Source organism: Oncorhynchus clarkii, chromosome 17 (genome assembly GCF_045791955.1).
Source record: "Oncorhynchus clarkii lewisi isolate Uvic-CL-2024 chromosome 17, UVic_Ocla_1.0, whole genome shotgun sequence".
Lineage (NCBI taxonomy): Eukaryota > Metazoa > Chordata > Actinopteri > Salmoniformes > Salmonidae > Oncorhynchus > Oncorhynchus clarkii.
The window spans coordinates 8,520,353-8,541,325 of NC_092163.1; the positions used below are offsets into that span (position 1 = coordinate 8,520,353).

General features: G+C 46.1%; 1 protein-coding gene across 3 annotated transcripts; it reads right to left on the reverse strand.

Moving 5' to 3' along the window:
* Positions 1-240: 240 nt before the first annotated feature.
* LOC139370195 (kynurenine formamidase) lies at positions 241-20,548 on the reverse strand. 3 transcript variants are annotated; one of them, XM_071109536.1, is made up of 12 exons: positions 20,417-20,548; positions 19,521-19,611; positions 19,076-19,180; positions 14,949-14,997; positions 6,005-6,090; positions 5,653-5,725; positions 5,308-5,405; positions 5,002-5,080; positions 4,076-4,156; positions 3,766-3,901; positions 2,626-2,733; positions 241-2,291 (listed from the first exon to the last, which is right to left on the reverse strand). In XM_071109536.1, exons 1-12 carry the CDS (start codon positions 20,444-20,446, stop codon positions 2,262-2,264), a joined length of 966 nt encoding a protein of 321 aa, XP_070965637.1. In that variant the 5' UTR covers positions 20,447-20,548; the 3' UTR covers positions 241-2,261. The 3 variants fall into 3 exon arrangements, with proteins under 3 accessions (XP_070965637.1, XP_070965638.1, XP_070965639.1); XM_071109537.1 differs by lacking the exon at positions 4,076-4,156; XM_071109538.1 differs by lacking the exons at positions 4,076-4,156; positions 20,417-20,548 and adding an exon at positions 20,343-20,372 and having other exon boundaries at positions 247-2,291.
* Positions 20,549-20,973: the final 425 nt, after the last annotated feature.

A 20,973-nucleotide genomic window follows, 5' to 3' on the forward strand; every position in this document is an offset into this window, starting at 1 on the left:
TAGAACAACGCGTTGTCTCTAGAGCGCGATATTCTCTCGTGAATGGGTGTCAGAAGGCTGGTCGAACACAATATCCCTTATGTTCCCCAAAAACAATGGTCCTATTTATAACGCTTCATATGAGGGTTATGAAAAGGCTCGACTTCCCTTGCAACCACAGTTGCAACCACAGTTTTCCCTGACAGTCCCGTCTCTGAAACTCACCAATATTTTCTCAAAAAGAAAGCTTTGACAGAATGGCACACTTCTATGACATACACATTTATTGTGATATTTTACATAATTCTCCCACCAACATTATTACTAGTCATGGAAACAAGCATTTAGGCTACTAGACAAAGAAGCATAATGACCCACGTAAAACCATTATTACATTTTAGTGTGCAAATCTAGATTGACAATTTCATATTAGGGTAGAATAATAAACAAAATACAGTATTCCTTAGTTCTAGATTGACAAATTCAAGTGTCAAACGGTTATTTTGGGGTACATGTTACAATGAATTCCATGTGTAACACACATCTGACAATTATATAAGTAAATATTGACATATGTCCAAAATGGCAACCTTTTCCCTAAAAAAGTGCACTACTTTTCACCATTCGAGACGTACCCTATTGAATGCCAACATTCACCTTTCTTCATACTGATTGCAATTCATGTCATGTACTTAATCTGGAGAAGTCCAGACTCTGTTCATGTCCTTTAGAAAATAACCAAGGTTTGAATTACGGGGGGGGGGGGCAGATTGAACACCCTCACTGTTCATGCACCCCCAAGAGGCCATGTATAATTTGAACCCTGGTTCTAATGGCAGGTCAATAAAGTTATAATAACAGGTGAACAACATAGTGGTGAAAGATTCCCAGTCAGTATGGTTCAGAGAACAGGCATTCTTATTCAAGTCAATGACATCATAATGGGTGGACTATTTCTATGGTTCAGAGAGGTTTAGAAACAAACACAGGAAGTGATGTAACAATACAAAGAAACAAAAAAGTGCCACTGTCGGCGCGTTATCAACTACACTGTGCCACTAAAACAAGCAAAAATTGCCATGAAGACAATATTAATTTGTGCATAGTGATTGGTTAACTGATTAGCTATCTCGCTCGCTCTGGAAACAAGTGTTGCTACTTTATCCTGGCAGGCTATGCTTCAGTCCCAAATGGCACCCTATACCCTACCTAGTGAAATAGACCTGGTTAAAACGAGTGAACTATATAAGGATGCAATTTGGGACGCATAATATGTTGTCAAACTTTGGCTGGTCCAGGATCAGTTTGACCATTTCCCTAAAAGATTCCTAAGAGCTTTACAAGTAGGCCATCATTGTAAATAAGAATTTGTTCTAAACTGACTTGCCTAGTTAAATAAATAAAAATATGTCAACAGGTTAGCTAGCTGTGTAGGTAAGGAGAGTAGGATGCATCATCATGAGGTTATCAGCCAGTCTGAGGATTATACTGAGGTAGCCGACCACAAGAGACTAACACAGGAGAGACCAAGCAAAACCATGTGCCTCTCTAACAAAAGACCTTCTACGCAGCAGTCCTGGAGGAAGTGGCAGCTTAGAGGGAACATGGCTCTTGAACGTTTAAAATTAGAAAGTATGTAGAGATTATATTGGACCTAAAAGTGATAACTTCCCTTTTTCTGGCCCACAAATTGCTTTTGACGAACAAATCGGTCCGGGAAAAAAATCTGTGCGGCCATCCTCGGAATTGAGAAAATCCCGATGCGGCCTTTGAGCCAAAATGATGCCCACCTATCTATAAGACATAAAGCAGGGTCTGGAGTATTTCCTGGAGTATTTCCTGATCATGACTCGAACCAGGAAGAACTCCAGGCGATAGCTTTTGTAACGGAGCAGGGTGAAGATGCCCCTATACGCTGATCTTGGGTCAGTTTTGCATTTTTTCCCACTAATAGTTCAAGTTAAGAGGAATCAAAAACTGATCCAAGAACTGTAACTAAGGGAATCTTCACCCCGGAGGTTTTGTAACACAAAACATAATACCTGTTACCTAACCACCTTGTTTAGCCAATAGCCATCAGTCCATAATACCTGGTGATTGGTGCCTCTAGATGTTTGTGGTTGATATGTAAATGAATGATTGGCCAGTGTCCCTGTATCTCTTCAATGATTGGCTGGTGTCCCTGTATCTCTTCATTGATTGGCCAGTGTCCCTGTATCTCTTCAATGATTGGCTGGTGTCCCTGTATCTCTTCATTGATTGGCCGGTGTCCCTGTATCTCTTTAGCTCTTCCCCATCATCTTTAGCAGCAGCTGTACAAGGAGGAGGTAGACGCATGAAGACAAAGGTCACAAAGGTCAAGTTCATCTTAACCTTTGAGACAGACAAACTGATACTCATGATGAGTAATGATCATTAGCTCAAGGAGAGTGACTCACAAAAAGCACACCACACTAAGGTTGGGAGGAAATAACACTGTCTAGCTAATACATTTTTTTATTTTCTTCAAAGGTTGACTGTGACTTGGAAAGAGATAGGGAGGGAGGGAGGGAGGAGATAGGGAGGGGCGAGCAGGAGAAGGAGAAGAAAAAGGAAGGGATAGATAAGGAGGAAGAGGGAGAAAGAGGTAGGGATAGGGGGACCTACCTGGGTGAGGTGGTAGTCTCCGTCGACTAGCTGCTCGATGATGTTGAAGTGATCTGTGTTTGGAACGTCCTCCAATGTTACCTTCAGTCCTTCTGTTGACTCCAGCGTCTGCAAGAGGGAAGGAGGAGAGGAGGGAGAGGAGGAAGGGAAGAGAGGGAGAGCAACGAGGGAGAGAGGAAGGGAAGAGAGGGAGAGCAAAGAGGGAGAGAGGAAGGGAAGAGAGGGAGAGCAAAGAGGGAGAAAAAAGGGACAGAAAGTTAGTAATTTTCTTGGCCCTAAAACTCTTCCAAAAATATAAGGGTGCAGCTGTGTTATAAAGGTGAATTGTTTTGTCACTTTCTGAAATCTACAAGAACAATCTAGATATATTCTAATGTGTCCCAGACAATGTCTGTTTTTCCATCCATGGAACTCAGACACATTCTATTCATCAGCTCTGATTCTGTGTTCTACTTCTATGTGTCCCAGACAATGTGTGTTTTTCCATCCATGGAACTCAGACACATTCTATTCATCAGCTCTGATTCTGTGTTCTACTTCTATGTGTCCCAGACAATGTGTGTTTTTCCATCCATGGAACTCAGACACATTCTATTCATCAGCTCTGATTCTGTGTTCTACTTCTATGTGTCCCAGACTGTCTGTTTTTCCATCCATGGAACTCAGACACATTCTATTCATCAGCTCTGATTCTGTGTTCTACTTCTATGTGTCCCAGACTGTCTGTTTTTCCATCCATGGAACTCAGACACATTCTATTCATCAGCTCTGATTCTGTGTTCTACTTCTATGTGTCCCAGACTGTCTGTTTTTCCATCCATGGAACTCAGACACATTCTATTCATCAGCTCTGATTCTGTGTTCTACTTCTATGTGTTCCAGACTGTCTGTTTTTCCATCCATGGAACTCAGACACATTCTATTCATCAGCTCTGATTCTGTGTTCTACTTCTATGTGTCCCAGACAATGTGTGTTTTTCCATCCATGGAACTCAGACACATTCTATTCATCAGCTCTGATTCTGTGTTCTACTTCTATGTGTTCAGTCTGTCTGTTTTTCCATCCATGGAACTCAGACACATTCTATTCATCAGCTCTGATTCTGTGTTCTACTTCTATGTGTCCCAGACTGTCCTGACTTTGTAGTAGTCCTGCGACTGCTTCCGGAACTCTGGCGAGTCTTTCTGCGCCACGGCAACCACGATGTCACAGTTGGAGGAGGAGAGTTTGAGCTGCGGAACCAGCTGACTAGGACTGTTCCTCAGAGCCACCTCTCTGTGAAGAGACAGAGAGTGAGACAGAGAGAAAGAGGGGAAACAAGAGGCGAGAGAGAGAGAGGAGCTTGCACGCGTGTTACCTCTCCCACTATGTCTCCCTGTCACGGCTTGTGCGCCATCAGTACAGCTACCAACACATCTTGACCACCAAAGTCCATTTGATGTCACAAACCTGTCCAGTACTTGAAAAATATCCTCACGTTGCCCTGGTTTCCAGTGGTTTGCAGAAGAGGATGTCTTCCTTAATTGACCCCTATAAACGTAACGGACATATACCAGGAGCTGTGAGTCTGTTGACTCATCCAGCTGTAACGCATAGAATTCACTGGCTTGTATGTGAAGCAGTAATTGTTTCAAAACATCTCCTGCCATGTCACTGATGTGTCGTGAAACAGTGTTTGATGAAGACATTGTCTGTATAGTTTTTGTTGGCCTTTTCCCCCAGCATTGTCCCAGCTATATCCGCGACGCATGAAGAATGAAGTCCTCCACGATAGTATGGGGCTTGTCTGTCCTAGCCACTCGGTAGCTCACCATATAAGATGCTTCTAGTCCCTTCTTATTAATGGTATCTGTTGCTTTTATACATGTCTCACTACTCAAAACTCATCTTTATTCTCGCTCAAAAAACTCCTGTGGCTTATTTTTCAAATTGTCATATTTTGTTTCTAAATGTCTGTGCAAGAGTGAAGGTTTCCCGCGAGAGAGTAACAGTTAATGTGATTGGATGTTACTTATTTGACTAGGCTACCTGTATTTGACATTGTGTTGTTATTTCATTTGAAAACTAGATGGTTTAATTTTATTATTGGCAGTGAAACAAGGCTACTCAGTCGAGAGAAAAAAAAACTCACCCAAATGTATAGTCCCGTTGGAAAATATAAATGTACTGTTTGAAAATGTGAGAAAAAATACATTAAATAATATATTTTTTTATTATTTGGTGTACCCCTGACAGCATTGCGCGTACCCCAGTTTGGGAATACCTGAGGTAGAGCATTCAGTGGTGCATCTTCAGGGGTGGATGGGTGTGGGGGGGTGTGGTACGTACTCTGTCATCTTCAGAGGTGGATGGGTGTGGGGGGGTGTGATACGTACTCTGTCATCTTCAGAGGCTCGTTGACATAGGTGGACAGGATGGGCAGGAGGTCATATATACCACTGACCAGGAACGCACCTGAGAGACAGAGAGACAATGTTTGGGTAAGGAGATAGGAGAGAGAGAGACAATGTTTGGGTAAGGAGATAGGAGGGAGAGACAATGTTTGGGTAAGGAGATAGGAGGGAGAGAAGATTGTCAATCATTCAAAATAAAAAAGCAGGTCTTTCTGTGGTTATGGAGAAAGATTACTGAGCTCACGTCTCTGCTGACAACCCGCTATCTACTGACCTCTAACCTCTCACCTTTGATCTGAGGGGTCACACTGTACTGAGACCAGTCTGTAGAGAGGATCATAGCAGCCAGGTGGGCCCCCGCAGAGTGGCCACACAGGTACAGACCACTAGAGAGAGAGACACACAGAGAGAGAGAGAGAGAGAGGATTGCCAGTCAGAAACCAACCCCTAGCCTAGACATTCATATCATCAAGTCATGACATATTTGTTACTATCTCCTTTAGTCAGATAGTAAAGATTATATTCAGCCACTCTTGGAGGGCAATGGGAGTTGATTAAAAATGTGCTTCTATATCATTAAGACTGCCTTTAGTAAGTACAGATCTGAGATAGAGACTGATGAAGAGGGAGCACCTAATGTGTGAATACTGTTGAATGACGGACACCACACTCCTCCGCACCTGAGACACCATCAAATCCATGTTCCCTGGATGGGAAACAGGGGGACGAGGAGGAAAGTAAGAAAACATAGGAACAAACGAGGGACAGATGGAGTGCACAATTTTAGACCAGGGCCCAATTTTAGACCAGGGCCCAATTTTAGACCAGGGCCCAATTATAGACCAACAGGCTGCTGTGCTCTGAAGAGCCCAGCTGCAGTCTACAGAAGTAGTGCGCTATAGATAAACAGGGAGACATTTGGGACACATTCATAATGTATCCTATGTTGCCATGACATCACAAACCAGGGACACATCAACGGTACCTTTGGGAGCGATGTCGTAACCCACGGCGACCACCACGACGCCCTTATGGACCAATGGGACAGCCATAAACCCGGACTCCTCCTTACTAGGAAGAAGAAACATATAGGCCTTTTCTCAAATGGATTTGCTCAACTCCTGCGTCCTCTCTCCTGCATCCTCCTCTCCACACACGCTGCATCAGGCAAATGACGTTTACACAGGTGAAAATCCCTAAATATATGTATAAAGTTACAACACACATTTAGCAAAACATTCTATATATAAATGGATCTGCATTATCTTTTTCAGATGTTTTATCTGCTGTTCTCTACCTGCTGTTCTCTATCTGCTGTTCTCTACCTACTGTTCTCTACCTGCTGTTCTCTACCTGCTGTTCTCTACCTGCTGTTCTCTACCTGCTGTTCTCTTCCTGCTGTTCTCTATCTGCTGTTCTCTACCTGCTGTTCTCTATCTGCTGTTCTCTATCTGTTGTTCTCTACCTGTTGTTCTCTACCTGCTGTTCTCTACCTGCTGTTCTCTACCTACCTGCTGTTCTCTCTCTACCTGCTGTTCTCTCTCTACCTGCTGTTCTCTACCTGCTGTTCTCTACCTGCTGTTCTCTACCTGCTGTTCTCTACCTACCTGCTGTTCTCTACCTGCTGTTCTCTACCTGCTGTTCTCTACCTACCTGCTGTTCTCTCTCTACCTGCTGTTCTCTCTCTACCTGCTGTTCTCTATCTGTTGTTCTCTACCTGCTGTTCTCTATCTGCTGTTCTCTATCTGCTGTTCTCTATCTGCTGTTCTCTATCTGCTGTTCTCTACCTGCTGTTCTCTATCTGCTGTTCTCTATCTGTTGTTCTCTACCTGCTGTTCTCTACCTGCTGTTCTCTACCTGCTGTTCTCTACCTGCTGTTCTCTACCTGCTGTTCTCTACCTACCTGCTGTTCTCTACCTGCTGTTCTCTACCTGATGTTCTCTACCTACCTGCTGTTCTCTCTCTACCTGCTGTTCTCTCTCTACCTGCTGTTCTCTAACTGCTGTTCTCTACCTGCTGTTCTCTACCTGCTGTTCTCTACCTGCTGTTCTCTACCTGCTGTTCTCTACCTACCTGCTGTTCTCTACCTACCTGCTGTTCTCTACCTGCTGTTCTCTACCTGCTGTTCTCTACCTACCTGCTGTTCTCTCTCTACCTGCTGTTCTCTCTCTACCTGCTGTTCTCTAACTGCTGTTCTCTACCTGCTGTTCTCTATCTGCTGTTCTCTACCTGCTGTTCTCTACCTGCTGTTCTCTACCTACCTGCTGTTCTCTACCTGCTGTTCTCTACCTGCTGTTCTCTATCTGCTGTTCTCTACCTGCTGTTCTCTATCTGCTGTTCTCTACCTGCTGTTCTCTACCTGCTGTTCTCTATCTGCTGTTCTCTACCTGCTGTTCTCTACCTGCTGTTCTCTACCTGCTGTTCTCTACCTACCTGCTGTTCTCTCTCTACCTGCTGTTCTCTCTCTACCTGCTGTTCTCTAACTGCTGTTCTCTACCTGCTGTTCTCTATCTGCTGTTCTCTACCTGCTGTTCTCTACCTGCTGTTCTCTACCTACCTGCTGTTCTCTACCTGCTGTTCTCTACCTGCTGTTCTCTATCTGCTGTTCTCTACCTGCTGTTCTCTATCTGCTGTTCTCTACCTGCTGTTCTCTACCTGCTGTTCTCTATCTGCTGTTCTCTACCTGCTGTTCTCTACCTGCTGTTCTCTACCTGCTGTTCTCTACATGCTGTTCTCTACCTGCTGTTCTCTATCTGCTGTTCTCTACCTGCTGTTCTCTATCTGCTGTTCTCTACCTGCTGTTCTCTACCTGCTGTTCTCTACCTACCTGCTGTTCTCTCTCTACCTGCTGTTCTCTACCTGCTGTTCTCCACCTGCTGTTCTCTACCTGCTGTTCTCTACCTACCTGCTGTTCTCTACCTACCTGCTGTTCTCTCTCTACCTGCTGTTCTCTACCTGCTGTTCTCTACCTGCTGTTCTCCACCTGCTGTTCTCCACCTGCTGTTCTCTACCTGCTGTTCTCTACCTGCTGTTCTCTACCTACCTGCTGTTCTCTCTCTACCTGCTGTTCTCTACCTGCTGTTCTCCACCTGCTGTTCTCTACCTGCTGTTCTCTACCTACCTGCTGTTCTCTACCTACCTGCTGTTCTCTACCTGCTGTTCTCCACCTGCTGTTCTCTACCTGCTGTTCTCTACCTGCTGTTCTCCACCTGCTGTTCTCTACCTGCTGTTCTCTACCTGCTGTTCTCCACCTGCTGTTCTCCACCTGCTGTTCTCTACCTGCTGTTCTCTACCTGCTGTTCTCTACCTGCTGCCTTCTACCTGCTGTTCTCTACCTGCTGTTCTCCACCTGCTGTTCTCCACCTGCTGTTCTCTACCTGCTGTTCTCTAACTGCTGTTCTCTACCTGCTGTTCTCTACCTGCTGTTCTCTACCTACCTGCTGTTCTCTACCTACCTGCTGTTCTCTCTCTACCTGCTGTTCTCTACCTGCTGTTGTCCACCTGCTGTTATCCACCTGCTGTTCTCTACCTGCTGTTCTCTACTTGCTGTTCTCTACCTGCTGTTCTCCACCTGCTGTTCTCTACCTGCTGTTCTCCACCTGCTGTTCTCTACCTGCTGTTCTCTACCTACCTGCTGTTCTCCACCTGCTGTTCTCTACCTGCTGCTGTTCTCTCTCTACCTGCTGTTCTCTCTCTACCTGCTGTTCTCTAACTGCTGTTCTCTACCTGCTGTTCTCTATCTGCTGTTCTCTACCTGCTGTTCTCTACCTGCTGTTCTCTACCTACCTGCTGTTCTCTACCTGCTGTTCTCTACCTGCTGTTCTCTATCTGCTGTTCTCTACCTGCTGTTCTCTACCTGCTGTTCTCTATCTGCTGTTCTCTACCTGCTGTTCTCTACCTGCTGTTCTCTACCTGCCTGCTGTTCTCTACCTGCTGTTCTCTACCTGCTGTTCTCTACCTACCTGCTGTTCTCTCTCTACCTGCTGTTCTCTCTCTACCTGCTGTTCTCTACCTGCTGTTCTCTACCTGCTGTTCTCTACCTGCTGTTCTCTACCTGCTGTTCTCTACCTGCTGTTCTCTACCTACCTGCTGTTCTCTACCTGCTGTTCTCTACCTGCTGTTCTCTACCTACCTGCTGTTCTCTCTCTACCTGCTGTTCTCTCTCTACCTGCTGTTCTCTCTCTACCTGCTGTTCTCTATCTGTTGTTCTCTACCTGCTGTTCTCTATCTGCTGTTCTCTATCTGTTGTTCTCTACCTGCTGTTCTCTATCTGCTGTTCTCTATCTGCTGTTCTCTATCTGCTGTTCTCTATCTGCTGTTCTCTACCTGCTGTTCTCTATCTGCTGTTCTCTATCTGCTGTTCTCTATCTGTTGTTCTCTACCTGCTGTTCTCTACCTGCTGTTCTCTACCTGCTGTTCTCTACCTGCTGTTCTCTACCTACCTGCTGTTCTCTACCTGCTGTTCTCTACCTGATGTTCTCTACCTACCTGCTGTTCTCTCTCTACCTGCTGTTCTCTCTCTACCTGCTGTTCTCTAACTGCTGTTCTCTACCTGCTGTTCTCTACCTGCTGTTCTCTACCTGCTGTTCTCTACCTGCTGTTCTCTACCTGCTGTTCTCTACCTGCTGTTCTCTACCTACCTGCTGTTCTCTCTCTACCTGCTGTTCTCTCTCTACCTGCTGTTCTCTAACTGCTGTTCTCTACCTGCTGTTCTCTATCTGCTGTTCTCTACCTGCTGTTCTCTACCTGCTGTTCTCTACCTACCTGCTGTTCTCTACCTGCTGTTCTCTACCTGCTGTTCTCTATCTGCTGTTCTCTACCTGCTGTTCTCTATCTGCTGTTCTCTACCTGCTGTTCTCTACCTGCTGTTCTCTATCTGCTGTTCTCTACCTGCTGTTCTCTACCTGCTGTTCTCTACCTGCTGTTCTCTACATGCTGTTCTCTACCTGCTGTTCTCTATCTGCTGTTCTCTACCTGCTGTTCTCTATCTGCTGTTCTCTACCTGCTGTTCTCTACCTGCTGTTCTCCACCTGCTGTTCTCTACCTGCTGTTCTCTACCTGCTGTTGTCTACCTACCTGCTGTTCTCTACCTACCTGCTGTTCTCTCTCTACCTGCTGTTCTCTACCTGCTGTTCTCTACCTGCTGTTCTCCACCTGCTGTTCTCCACCTGCTGTTCTCTACCTGCTGTTCTCTACCTGCTGTTCTCTACCTACCTGCTGTTCTCTCTCTACCTGCTGTTCTCTACCTGCTGTTCTCCACCTGCTGTTCTCTACCTGCTGTTCTCTACCTACCTGCTGTTCTCTACCTACCTGCTGTTCTCTACCTGCTGTTCTCCACCTGCTGTTCACTACCTGCTGTTCTCTACCTGCTGTTCTCCACCTGCTGTTCTCTACCTGCTGTTCTCTACCTGCTGTTCTCTACCTGCTGCCTTCTACCTGCTGTTCTCTACCTGCTGTTCTCCACCTGCTGTTCTCCACCTGCTGTTCTCTACCTGCTGTTCTCTAACTGCTGTTCTCTACCTGCTGTTCTCTACCTGCTGTTCTCTACCTACCTGCTGTTCTCTACCTACCTGCTGTTCTCTCTCTACCTGCTGTTCTCTACCTGCTGTTCTCTACCTGCTGTTGTCCACCTGCTGTTATCCACCTGCTGTTCTCTACCTGCTGTTCTCTACTTGCTGTTCTCTACCTGCTGTTCTCCACCTGCTGTTCTCTACCTGCTGTTCTCCACGTGCTGTTCTCTACCTGCTGTTCTCTACCTACCTGCTGTTCTCCACCTGCTGTTCTCTACCTGCTGCTGTTCTCTCTCTACCTGCTGTTCTCTCTCTACCTGCTGTTCTCTAACTGCTGTTCTCTACCTGCTGTTCTCTATCTGCTGTTCTCTACCTGCTGTTCTCTACCTACCTGCTGTTCTCTACCTGCTGTTCTCTACCTGCTGTTCTCTATCTGCTGTTCTCTACCTGCTGTTCTCTACCTGCTGTTCTCTATCTGCTGTTCTCTACCTGCTGTTCTCTACCTGCTGTTCTCTACCTGCTGTTCTCTACATGCTGTTCTCTACCTGCTGTTCTCTATCTGCTGTTCTCTACCTGCTGTTCTCTATCTGCTGTTCTCTACCTGCTGTTCTCTACCTGCTGTTCTCTACCTGCTGTTCTCCACCTGCTGTTCTCTACCTGCTGTTCTCTACCTGCTGTTCTCTACCTACCTGCTGTTCTCTACCTACCTGCTGTTCTCTCTCTACCTGCTGTTCTCTACCTGCTGTTCTCTACCTGCTGTTCTCCACCTGCTGTTCTCCACCTGCTGTTCTCTACCTGCTGTTCTCTACCTGCTGTTCTCTACCTACCTGCTGTTCTCTCTCTACCTGCTGTTCTCTACCTGCTGTTCTCCACCTGCTGTTCTCTACCTGCTGTTCTCTACCTACCTGCTGTTCTCTACCTACCTGCTGTTCTCTACCTGCTGTTCTCCACCTGCTGTTCTCTACCTGCTGTTCTCTACCTGCTGTTCTCCACCTGCTGTTCTCTACCTGCTGTTCTCTACCTGCTGTTCTCTACCTGCTGCCTTCTACCTGCTGTTCTCTACCTGCTGTTCTCCACCTGCTGTTCTCCACCTGCTGTTCTCTACCTGCTGTTCTCTAACTGCTGTTCTCTACCTGCTGTTCTCTACCTGCTGTTCTCTACCTACCTGCTGTTCTCTACCTACCTGCTGTTCTCTCTCTACCTGCTGTTCTCTACCTGCTGTTCTCTACCTGCTGTTGTCCACCTGCTGTTATCCACCTGCTGTTCTCTACCTGCTGTTCTCTACTTGCTGTTCTCTACCTGCTGTTCTCCACCTGCTGTTCTCTACCTGCTGTTCTCCACCTGCTGTTCTCTACCTGCTGTTCTCTACCTACCTGCTGTTCTCCACCTGCTGTTCTCTACCTGCTGCTCTCTACCTGCTGTTCTCTACCTGCTGTTCTCTACCTACCTGCTGTTCTCTACCTACCTGCTGTTCTCTACCTGCTGTTCTCTGCCTGCTGTTCTCCGCCTGCTGTTCTCTACCTGCTGTTCTCTACCTACCTGCTGTTCTCTACCTGCTGTTCTCTGCCTGCTGTTCTCCGCCTGCTGTTCTCTACCTGCTGTTCTCTATCTGCTGTTCTCCACCTGCTGTTCTCTACCTGCTGTTCTCTACCTACCTGCTGTTCTCTACCTGCTGTTCTCCACCTGCTGTTCTCCACCTGCTGTTCTCTACCTGCTGTTCTCTACCTGCTGTTCTCTACCTGCTGTTCTCTACCTGCTGTTCTCTACCTGCTGTTCTCTATCTGCTGTTCTCCATCTGCTGTTCTCTACCTGCTGTTCTCCACCTGCTGTTCTCTACCTGCTGCTCTCTACCTGCTGCTCTCTACCTGCTGCTCTCTACCTGCTGTTCTCTACCTGCTGTTCTCTATCGGCTGTTCTCTACCTGCTGTTCTCTACCTACCTGCTGTTCTCTATCTACCTGCTGTTCTCTACCTGCTGTTCTCTACCTGCTGTTCTCTACCTGCTGTTCTCTACCTACCTGCTGTTCTCTATCTGCTGTTCTCCACCTGCTGTTCTCTACCTGCTGTTCTCTACCTGCTGTTCTCTACTTGCTGTTCTCTACCTGCTGTTCTCTACCTACCTGCTGTTCTCTACCTGCTGTTCTCCACCTGCTGTTCTCTACCTGCTGCTCTCTACCTGCTGTTCTCTACCTGCTGTTCTCTACCTGCTGTTCTCTACCTGCTGTTCTCTATCTGCTGTTCTCCATCTGCTGTTCTCTACCTGCTGTTCTCTACCTGCTGCTCTCTACCTGCTGCTCTCTACCTGCTGCTCTCTACCTGCTGTTCTCTATCTGCTGTTCGCTACCTGCTGTTCTCTACCTACCTGCTGTTCTCTACCTACCTGCTGTTCTCTACCTGCTGTTCTCTACCTGCTGTTCTCTACCTGCTGTTCTCTACCTACCTGCTGTTCTCTATCTGCTGTTCTCCACCTGCTGTTCTCTACCTGCTGTTCTCTATCTGCTGTTCTCTACTTGCTGTTCTCTACCTGCTGTTCTCTACCTACCTGCTGTTCTCTACCTGCTGTTCTTCACCTGCTGTTCTCTACCTGCTGCTCTCTACCTGCTGTTCTCTACCTGCTGTTCTCTACCTACCTGCTGTTCTCTACCTACCTGCTGTTCTCCACCTGCTGTTCTCTACCTGCTGTTCTCTACCTACCTGCTGTTCTCTACCAACCTGCTGTTCTCTACCTGCTGTTCTCTACCTGCTGTTCTCTACCTGCTGTTCTCTACCTACCTGCTGTTCTCTACCTACCTGCTGTTCTCCACCTGCTGTTCTCCACCTGCTGTTCTCCACCTGCTGTTCTCCACCTGCTGTTCTCTACCTGCTGTTCTCTACCTGCTGTTCTCTACCTGCTGTTCTCTACCTGCTGTTCTCTACCTACCTGCTGTTCTCTACCTACCTGCTGTTCTCTACCTACCTGCTGTTCTCCACCTGCTGTTCTCCACCTGCTGCTCTCTACCTGCTGTTCTCTACCTGCTGTTCTCTACCTGCTGTTCTCTACCTGCTGTTCTCTACCTGCTGTTCTCTACCTGCTGTTCTCTACCTGCTGTTCTCTATCTGCTGTTCTCTACCTGCTGTTCTCTACCTGCTGTTCTCTACCTGCTGTTCTCTACCTGCTGTTCTCTACCTGCTGTTCTCCTTTGAGAAAACAACTGCTTCAAAGGGGGTGTGGCACATATCAAAACTCTTCCATGAAGGACTCAGTAGGATACACATGACTGTCCTCGATGAAAGGTGGCTATCGAGGAGGGGAGGACACTTCCATTTCACCTACTGACAAACTGACTCTCTCCCACCACCAGGAGAGAGGACGGAGGAGAGAGGACGGAGGAGAGAGGACGGACGAGAGAGGACAGAGGAGCAAGGACGGAGGAGCGAGGACGGAGGAGCGAGGACGGAGGAGAGAGGACAGAGGAGAGAGGACGGAGGAGCAAGGACGGAGGAGCGAGGACGGAGGAGAGAGGACAGAGGAGAGAGGACAGAGGAGAGAGGACGGACGAGCGAGGACGGAGGAGAGAGGACGGAGGAGAGAGGACAGAGGACGGAGGAGAGAGAACGGAGGAGAGAGGACGGAGGAGCGAGGACGGAGGAGCGAGGACGGAGGAGAGAGGACGGAGGAGCGAGGACGGAGGAGAGAGGACAGAGGAGAGAGGACGGAGTAGAGAGGACGGAGGAGCGAGGACGGAGGAGAGAGGACAGAGGAGAGAGGACAGAGGAGTGAGGACGGAGGAGAGAGGACGGAGGAGCGAGGACGGAGGACGGAGGAGAGAGGACAGAGGACGGAGGAGCGAGGACGGAGGAGAGAGGACGAAGGAGAGAGGACGGAGGAGAGAGGACGGAGGAGAGAGGACGGAGGAGCGAGGACGGAGGAGAGAGGACGGAGGAGCGAGGACGGAGGAGCGAGGACGGAGGAGAGAGGACGGAGGAGAGAGGACGGAGGAGAGAGGACAGAGGAGAGAGGACGGAGGAGAGAGGATGGACTTTTTCCCAAATGAGAAAAGCCGAGCGAAATAGAATATGTAGAATGGTTATTAATTCCCCCAATATCACAGCCATGACCAGAGAGACAAATGATAGATAGATAGGTAGGTAGGTAGGTAGGTAGGTAGGTAGGTAGGTAGGCAGGCAGGCAGGCAGGCAGGCAGGCAGGCAGGCAGGCAGGCAGGCAGGCAGGCAGGCAGGCAGGCAGGCAGACAGGTAGACAGGTAGACAGGTAGACAGGTAGACAGGTAGATAGGTAGATAGGTAGATAGATAGATAGATAGATAGATAGATAGATAGATAGATAGATAGATAGATAGATAGATAGATAGGTAGATGGGTAGATGGGTAGATAGATAGATAGATAGATAGATAGACAGACAGACAGATAGATAGGTACCTAAGGAACTGCCAGTAGCCTCCATGGAGGTAGATTACCAGTGGAACATCTATAAGAAGAAAGAAAACATGGTTATGGTCAATTCCACAGTAACAGAAGGATGTGGACACTCAGATTTCTTTACTTTAAAATATATGTCAAACAAAAAACAAAGTTAAACAGCCCCATACAACACAATAACTACTTTTAACCATTTCCACTGAAAATTTACCAAGAAAATAGAATTTACTTGAAGAACAGTGCACATGCTAAGTTTGGTAACAGAATGATGATTTGTGCCATTTTTTCCATCCTTCCACACACCTTCAACTCCTCCCCCTTAAACACCCACTTAGAAGATCCATGGCCAGATGCATATGAGTTGTCTAACCCAGGGCACTGCCTGTGTCTGTGTGGACCTGTGTCTGTGTGGACCTGTGTCTGTGTGGACCTGTGTCTGTGTGGACCTGTGTCTGTGTGGACCTGTGTTTGTGTGGACCTGTGTCTGTGTGGACCTGTGTCTGTGTGGACCTGTGTCTGTGTGGATCTGTGTCTGTGTGGATCTGTGTCTGTGTAGATCTGTGTCTGTGTGCAGTTTCTACTGTGGAAATGCCTTGTTTCTCCGGTTCCATGTTGCCCCCCTCCTGTGTGTCATGTAACGTGTTGTGAAAGCTTGGTTTGGGCAATTCCACAGTAACAGAAGGATGTGGACACTCAGATTTCTTTACTTTAAAATATATGTCAAACAAAAAACAAAGTTAAACAGCCCCGTACAACACAATAACTACTTTTAACCATTTCCACTGAAAATTTACCAAGAAAATAGAATTTACTTGAAGAACAGTGCACATGCTAAGTTTGGTAACAGAATGATGATTTGTGCCATTTTTTCCATCCTTCCACACACCTTCACCTCCTCCCCCTTAAACACCCACTTAGAAGATCCATGGCCAGATGCATATGAGCTGTCTAACCCAGGGCACTGCCTGTGTCTGTGTGGACCTGTGTCTGTGTGGACCTGTGTCTGTGTGGACCTGTGTCTGTGTGGACCTCTGTTTGTGTGGACCTGTGTCTGTGTGGACCTGTGTCTGTGTGGACCTGTGTCTGTGTGGATCTGTGTCTGTGTGGATCTGTGTCTGTGTAGATCTGTGTCTGTGTGCAGTTTCTACTGTGGAAATGCCTTGTTTCTCCGGTTCCATGTTGCCCCCCTCCTGTGTGTCATGTAACGTGTTGTGAAAGCTTGGTTTCCCCTTGATAAGGGCATACCGCATCCCCTTTAAGGGCTACCGCCATCCCCTTGATAAGGGCGTACCGCATCCCCTTTAAGGGCTACCGCCATCCCCTTGATAAGGGCGTACCGCATCCCCTTTAAGGGCTACCGCCATCCCCTTGATAAGGGCTACCGCATCCCCTTTAAGGGCTACCGCCATCCCCTTGATAAGGGCGTACCGCATCCCCTCTAAGTCATTAGACATCTGTCACAGCTGTCAGCCATGTGCTGCTGCCTTACTGCACTACAGCACTACACAACAGTAGTAATGTACACTACAGTACTACACAACAGTAGTAATGTACACTACAGCACTACACAACAGTACTGCACTACAGTACTACACAACAGTAGTAATGTACACTACAGTACTACACAACAGTACTGCACAACAGTACTACACAACAGTAGTAATGTACACTACAGTACTACACAACAGTACTGCGCTACAGTACTACACAACAGTAGTAATGTACACTACAGTACTACACAACAATACTGCACAACAGTACTACACAACAGTAGTAATGTACACTACAGTACTACACAACAGTACTGCGCTACAGTACTACACAACAGTAGTAATGTACACTACAATACTACACTATTACACTGCAGTACAACACTACATTACTCCACTACACTACTGAACTACAGTATTACACCACAGTACACTACAGTACTACACTACTACACCACAGTACTACACTATTACACTGCAGTACAACACTACATTACTCCACTACACTACTGAACTACAGTATTACACCACAGTACACTACAGTACTACACTACTACACCACAGTACTACACTATTACACTACAGTACAGTACTACATTACTCCACTACACTACTGAACTACAGTATTACACCACAGTACACTACAGTACTACACTACTACACCACAGTACTACACTATTACACTACAGTACAACACTACATTACTCCACTACACTACTGAACTACAGTATTACACCACAGTACACTACAGTACTACACTACTACACCACAGTACTACACTATTACACTACAGTACAACACTACATTACTCCACTACACTACTGAACTACAGTATTACACCACAGTACACTACAGTACTACACTACTACACCACAGTACAACACTATTACACTACAGTACAACACTACATTACTCCACTACACTACTGAACTACAGTATTACACCACAGTACTACACTATTACACTACAGTACAGTACTACATTACTCCACTACACTTACGCACCACTGCACTTTGTATACCAGGGTTGGCTGGCCTTCTCTAGTCACTCGTAGGCTCAGTCACTGGTATACTTTTATTTACAAAGCCATTTTGGGTTTACTACCTTTTTATTTGGGCATTTTTGTTGTTCAGAAATGTGGTGGGTCGTCTCTTCGTTCGCTGGACTTTATCCTGCTAACTGTTCCAAATGTCCAAACTGAATTTGGTAAAAGGGCTTTTATGTACTCTGCGCCATCGTCTTGGAACGCCTTACAAAATACTTTTAAACTGGAAGAACTTGTCCCGATTGGTGTTTTTAAATAACTGATGAATGATCTTGAGACTGATTCCCTGACCGGTCAATGTTTTTAATTTGCTGTTTCTGATTTTGTTATACTCTCCTGAATTCTATGGGTTTTACTAGATTACTTGTAGATTTTCATGTTGTTTGTCTGTCATTTTTGTCATGACTTGGTGCTGCCTATCTTGGCCAGGACACTCTTGAAAAATAGATTTTAAATCTCAATGAGTCCTTCCTGGTTAAAAAAATAAATAAAAAATACACTACTGAACTACAGTATTACACCACAGTACACTACTACACCACAGTACTACACCACAGTACAACACCACAGTACAACACTACATTACTCCACTACACTACTGAACTACAGTATTACACCACAGTACACTACTACACCACAGTACTACACTATTACACTACAGTACAACACTACATTACTCCACTACAGTACAACACCACAGTACAACACTACATTACTACAGTACTACACAACAGTATACCCCCTTTGGTCTCAACAACATACTGTAGCTGCAGTACACTAGTGTTAGATCAGGAGATCTGGAGAGAGTTTTGGTTTATGCTTCCTTTTAATACTATTTTGATGTAATATCTCAAATAATCAGTGACAGAAAATAACTCAGTTTTCATGTTTTCAGTGAAACCCTTATTTTATGTAATTTCACCACGAGATGAAGAATGGAGGTGTGGAGATGCCTGAGGGGCTGTCTGTGGAGATGCCTGAGGGGCTGTCTGTGGAGATGCCTGAGGGGCTGTCTGTGGAGATGCCTGAGGGCTGTCTGTGGAGATGCCTGAGGGCTGTCTGTGGAGATGCCTGAGGGCTGTCTGTGGAGATGCCTGAGGGCTGTCTGTGGAGATGCCTGAGGGCTGTCTGTGGAGATGCCTGAGGGCTGTCTGTGGAGATGCCTGAGGGCTGTCTGTGGAGATGCCTGAGGGCTGTCTGTGGAGATGCCTGAGGGCTGTCTGTTGTGATGCCTGAGGGCTGTCTGTGGAGATGCCCGAGGGCTGTCTGTGGTGATGGGGGGGGCTGAGGAGTATTTATGTCTGTAATAAAGCCCTATTGTGGAGGAAAACTCATGCTGATTTCCAGGCCCACCCATGGTTGCGACCCCGCCCAGTCATGTGAAATCCATAGATTGGGGCCTAATGAATTTATTTCAATTGACTGATTTCCTTATATTAAGTCTAACTCACCAAAATCTTTGAAAGTGTTGCATGTTGCGTTTATACGCGTGTCACTTGACTATCCTGTTATTCTATCGTCATCTTCTAGTTGAAGACAATATCAGAGAGGGTGTGTTGTTGACAAACAAGATATATCACAGACACACACACCTAGAGAAGTGGTGGTGGGAACATAGACGTCTAGTTTCTCCCCCTCTCCTTCTCCATAGGGAACGTTGAGGAGGGTTTGGGCCAGGCCACGGGCACGCTCCGTACCTAAACACGCACCAAAAACATGCACACGGAGAAATATACAGAGACACACCCCTTTGTTTACTTTGCAAAAATGTATTTTGACTAAACTGTAGTGTAACCTACGGATACATAAATACTTGTTAGCCATACGGGGCACAACAACAATATAAATCAAACCAAGGACATACAGTTGGTTACTTTCCAATCATTCATTTCATTATTCGGACTGCGGGCACCACCCATATGTCACGGCTAGCCTAAAGAAGATCCCCATAGCAATCAGTTGGCTATTGCTCTTTCCTGAACCCACACTCTTGTCAATAATCAACTTCATCGGCTAGTTAATCAATCATCGACAGACCTTCTTTGAGCGCCGTCACGTGGGATTTGATAACGTCGTCTGCCGACATTCTGTGCGACCATTGGCTGGGCGAAAACTGCCTCTCTAGCTCCTGTCAAAACAACCACACACAAGTGTGTTGTGAATCGGGGCGGCCATAGGTACAAGCCGGTTGGAGTGGGAACATTAGCTCATAAAGACCAGGTAGACAGCGAGGGCGCAGTCCAACAGCGCCCCCAGTCGGTAGTCATTCGGAACTTTTGATTAATAGCAGAAATCAACGTACAGATTTTTGTTTATACTTTTGTTGTTTCAACAGGTGATGTGAGCAGTGAACTAAAGCATTTATAGTCGATATTTAGATATGAGAAACGGTGCTTTATTGTATAGTAATAATGGCAAACGGATAGGCAAATTTTAGAAATGAAGAGAGTAGGTTATGAAAAAGAGGAACTGGGCTACTTGCAGACATTATTATATATTTCTAACAGTTGTTAAAATACTTTGTTATATAAAGGTTACATTTTTAAAAAAGTGTTTTTTCCCCACCAGGTTCATATGTTAATATAGCATGTTGTTTTGTTATTATGCATGCCTGCTTCCTGGGGAATAGGGGCGCGCGTACTTACGAGAGACGCACATATGTGTGCTCTACAAATGTTGTGTCTTTTCTATTGGATGCAGGAGAGAACTGTAATGCGTTAAAACAACCTGATATCCGAGGTCCACGTCTTTAGTCGCAATCAATCACACACAAAGCAGAGCTACAGCTGCACCGGTTACATATTTACAGTACAATGTCTACTGTGTAAACAGACACAAAATCATCTTAACATCACTTACATCCTTATTCATATCCTTCCATCGTGACATTGTATGAACAGACACAAAACGTACATCATATTAACATCACTTACATCCTTATTCATATCCTCCCAACGTGACATTGTTGCTCTTGAATGTAACAACAGCAGATAGGCACAACACAGAGAACCTTTGGAATTGGACAAAAGATAAGCAGGGGAAAAAGGCCCATCGAGTCCAGTGGGTCAACGGGTCTGCGGGACGAGTGTCTGCGCGGTGTCCCAATGTTCTCAGGCAAAATGTTTCAGTTGGGTAATTCTACAAACAGCTGTTTATTTGTTAACGACAAGAGCTAAGATTTTGTACCGACAGCCAGTGAACCACCGTAACTTGATGGCACAACAAAAACAGCTTCGTTAGAATTGTAGCCCGCCAAATGTAACAGTGCATTAGTACAGTAGTGCCTTCAGAGTATTATAAGGAATTGTCTAGATTAATGTTAAATACTGTGGAGCTCAGTACAATCACAAATTAGTTATGTGAAAGTACAACTTTATAATGAGTATAATAAACAAAGTCTCCCGCCAGAAGAACGAACATTTGACCTACTGGCGCGTTTGTCACGTGATTATTCTGTGAGCTGATTGGTTCGTTCAGTGACCCTGATCAA

Bases quoted from the DNA above. Each gene is read 5' to 3' on its own strand.
- LOC139370195 (XM_071109536.1), bottom strand. From the start codon at position 20,446: ATGTCACGTTGGGAGGATATGAATAAGGAT. The intron at 2,734-3,765 runs GTCAGGACAGTC...TCCCTCTTGCAG, and splicing joins AGTCGCAGGACTACTACAAA to ACGCTGGAGTCAACAGAAGG. The intron at 2,292-2,625 runs GTAGGTCCCCCT...CTCCTTGTACAG, and splicing joins GAGACTACCACCTCACCCAG to CTGCTGCTAAAGATGATGGG.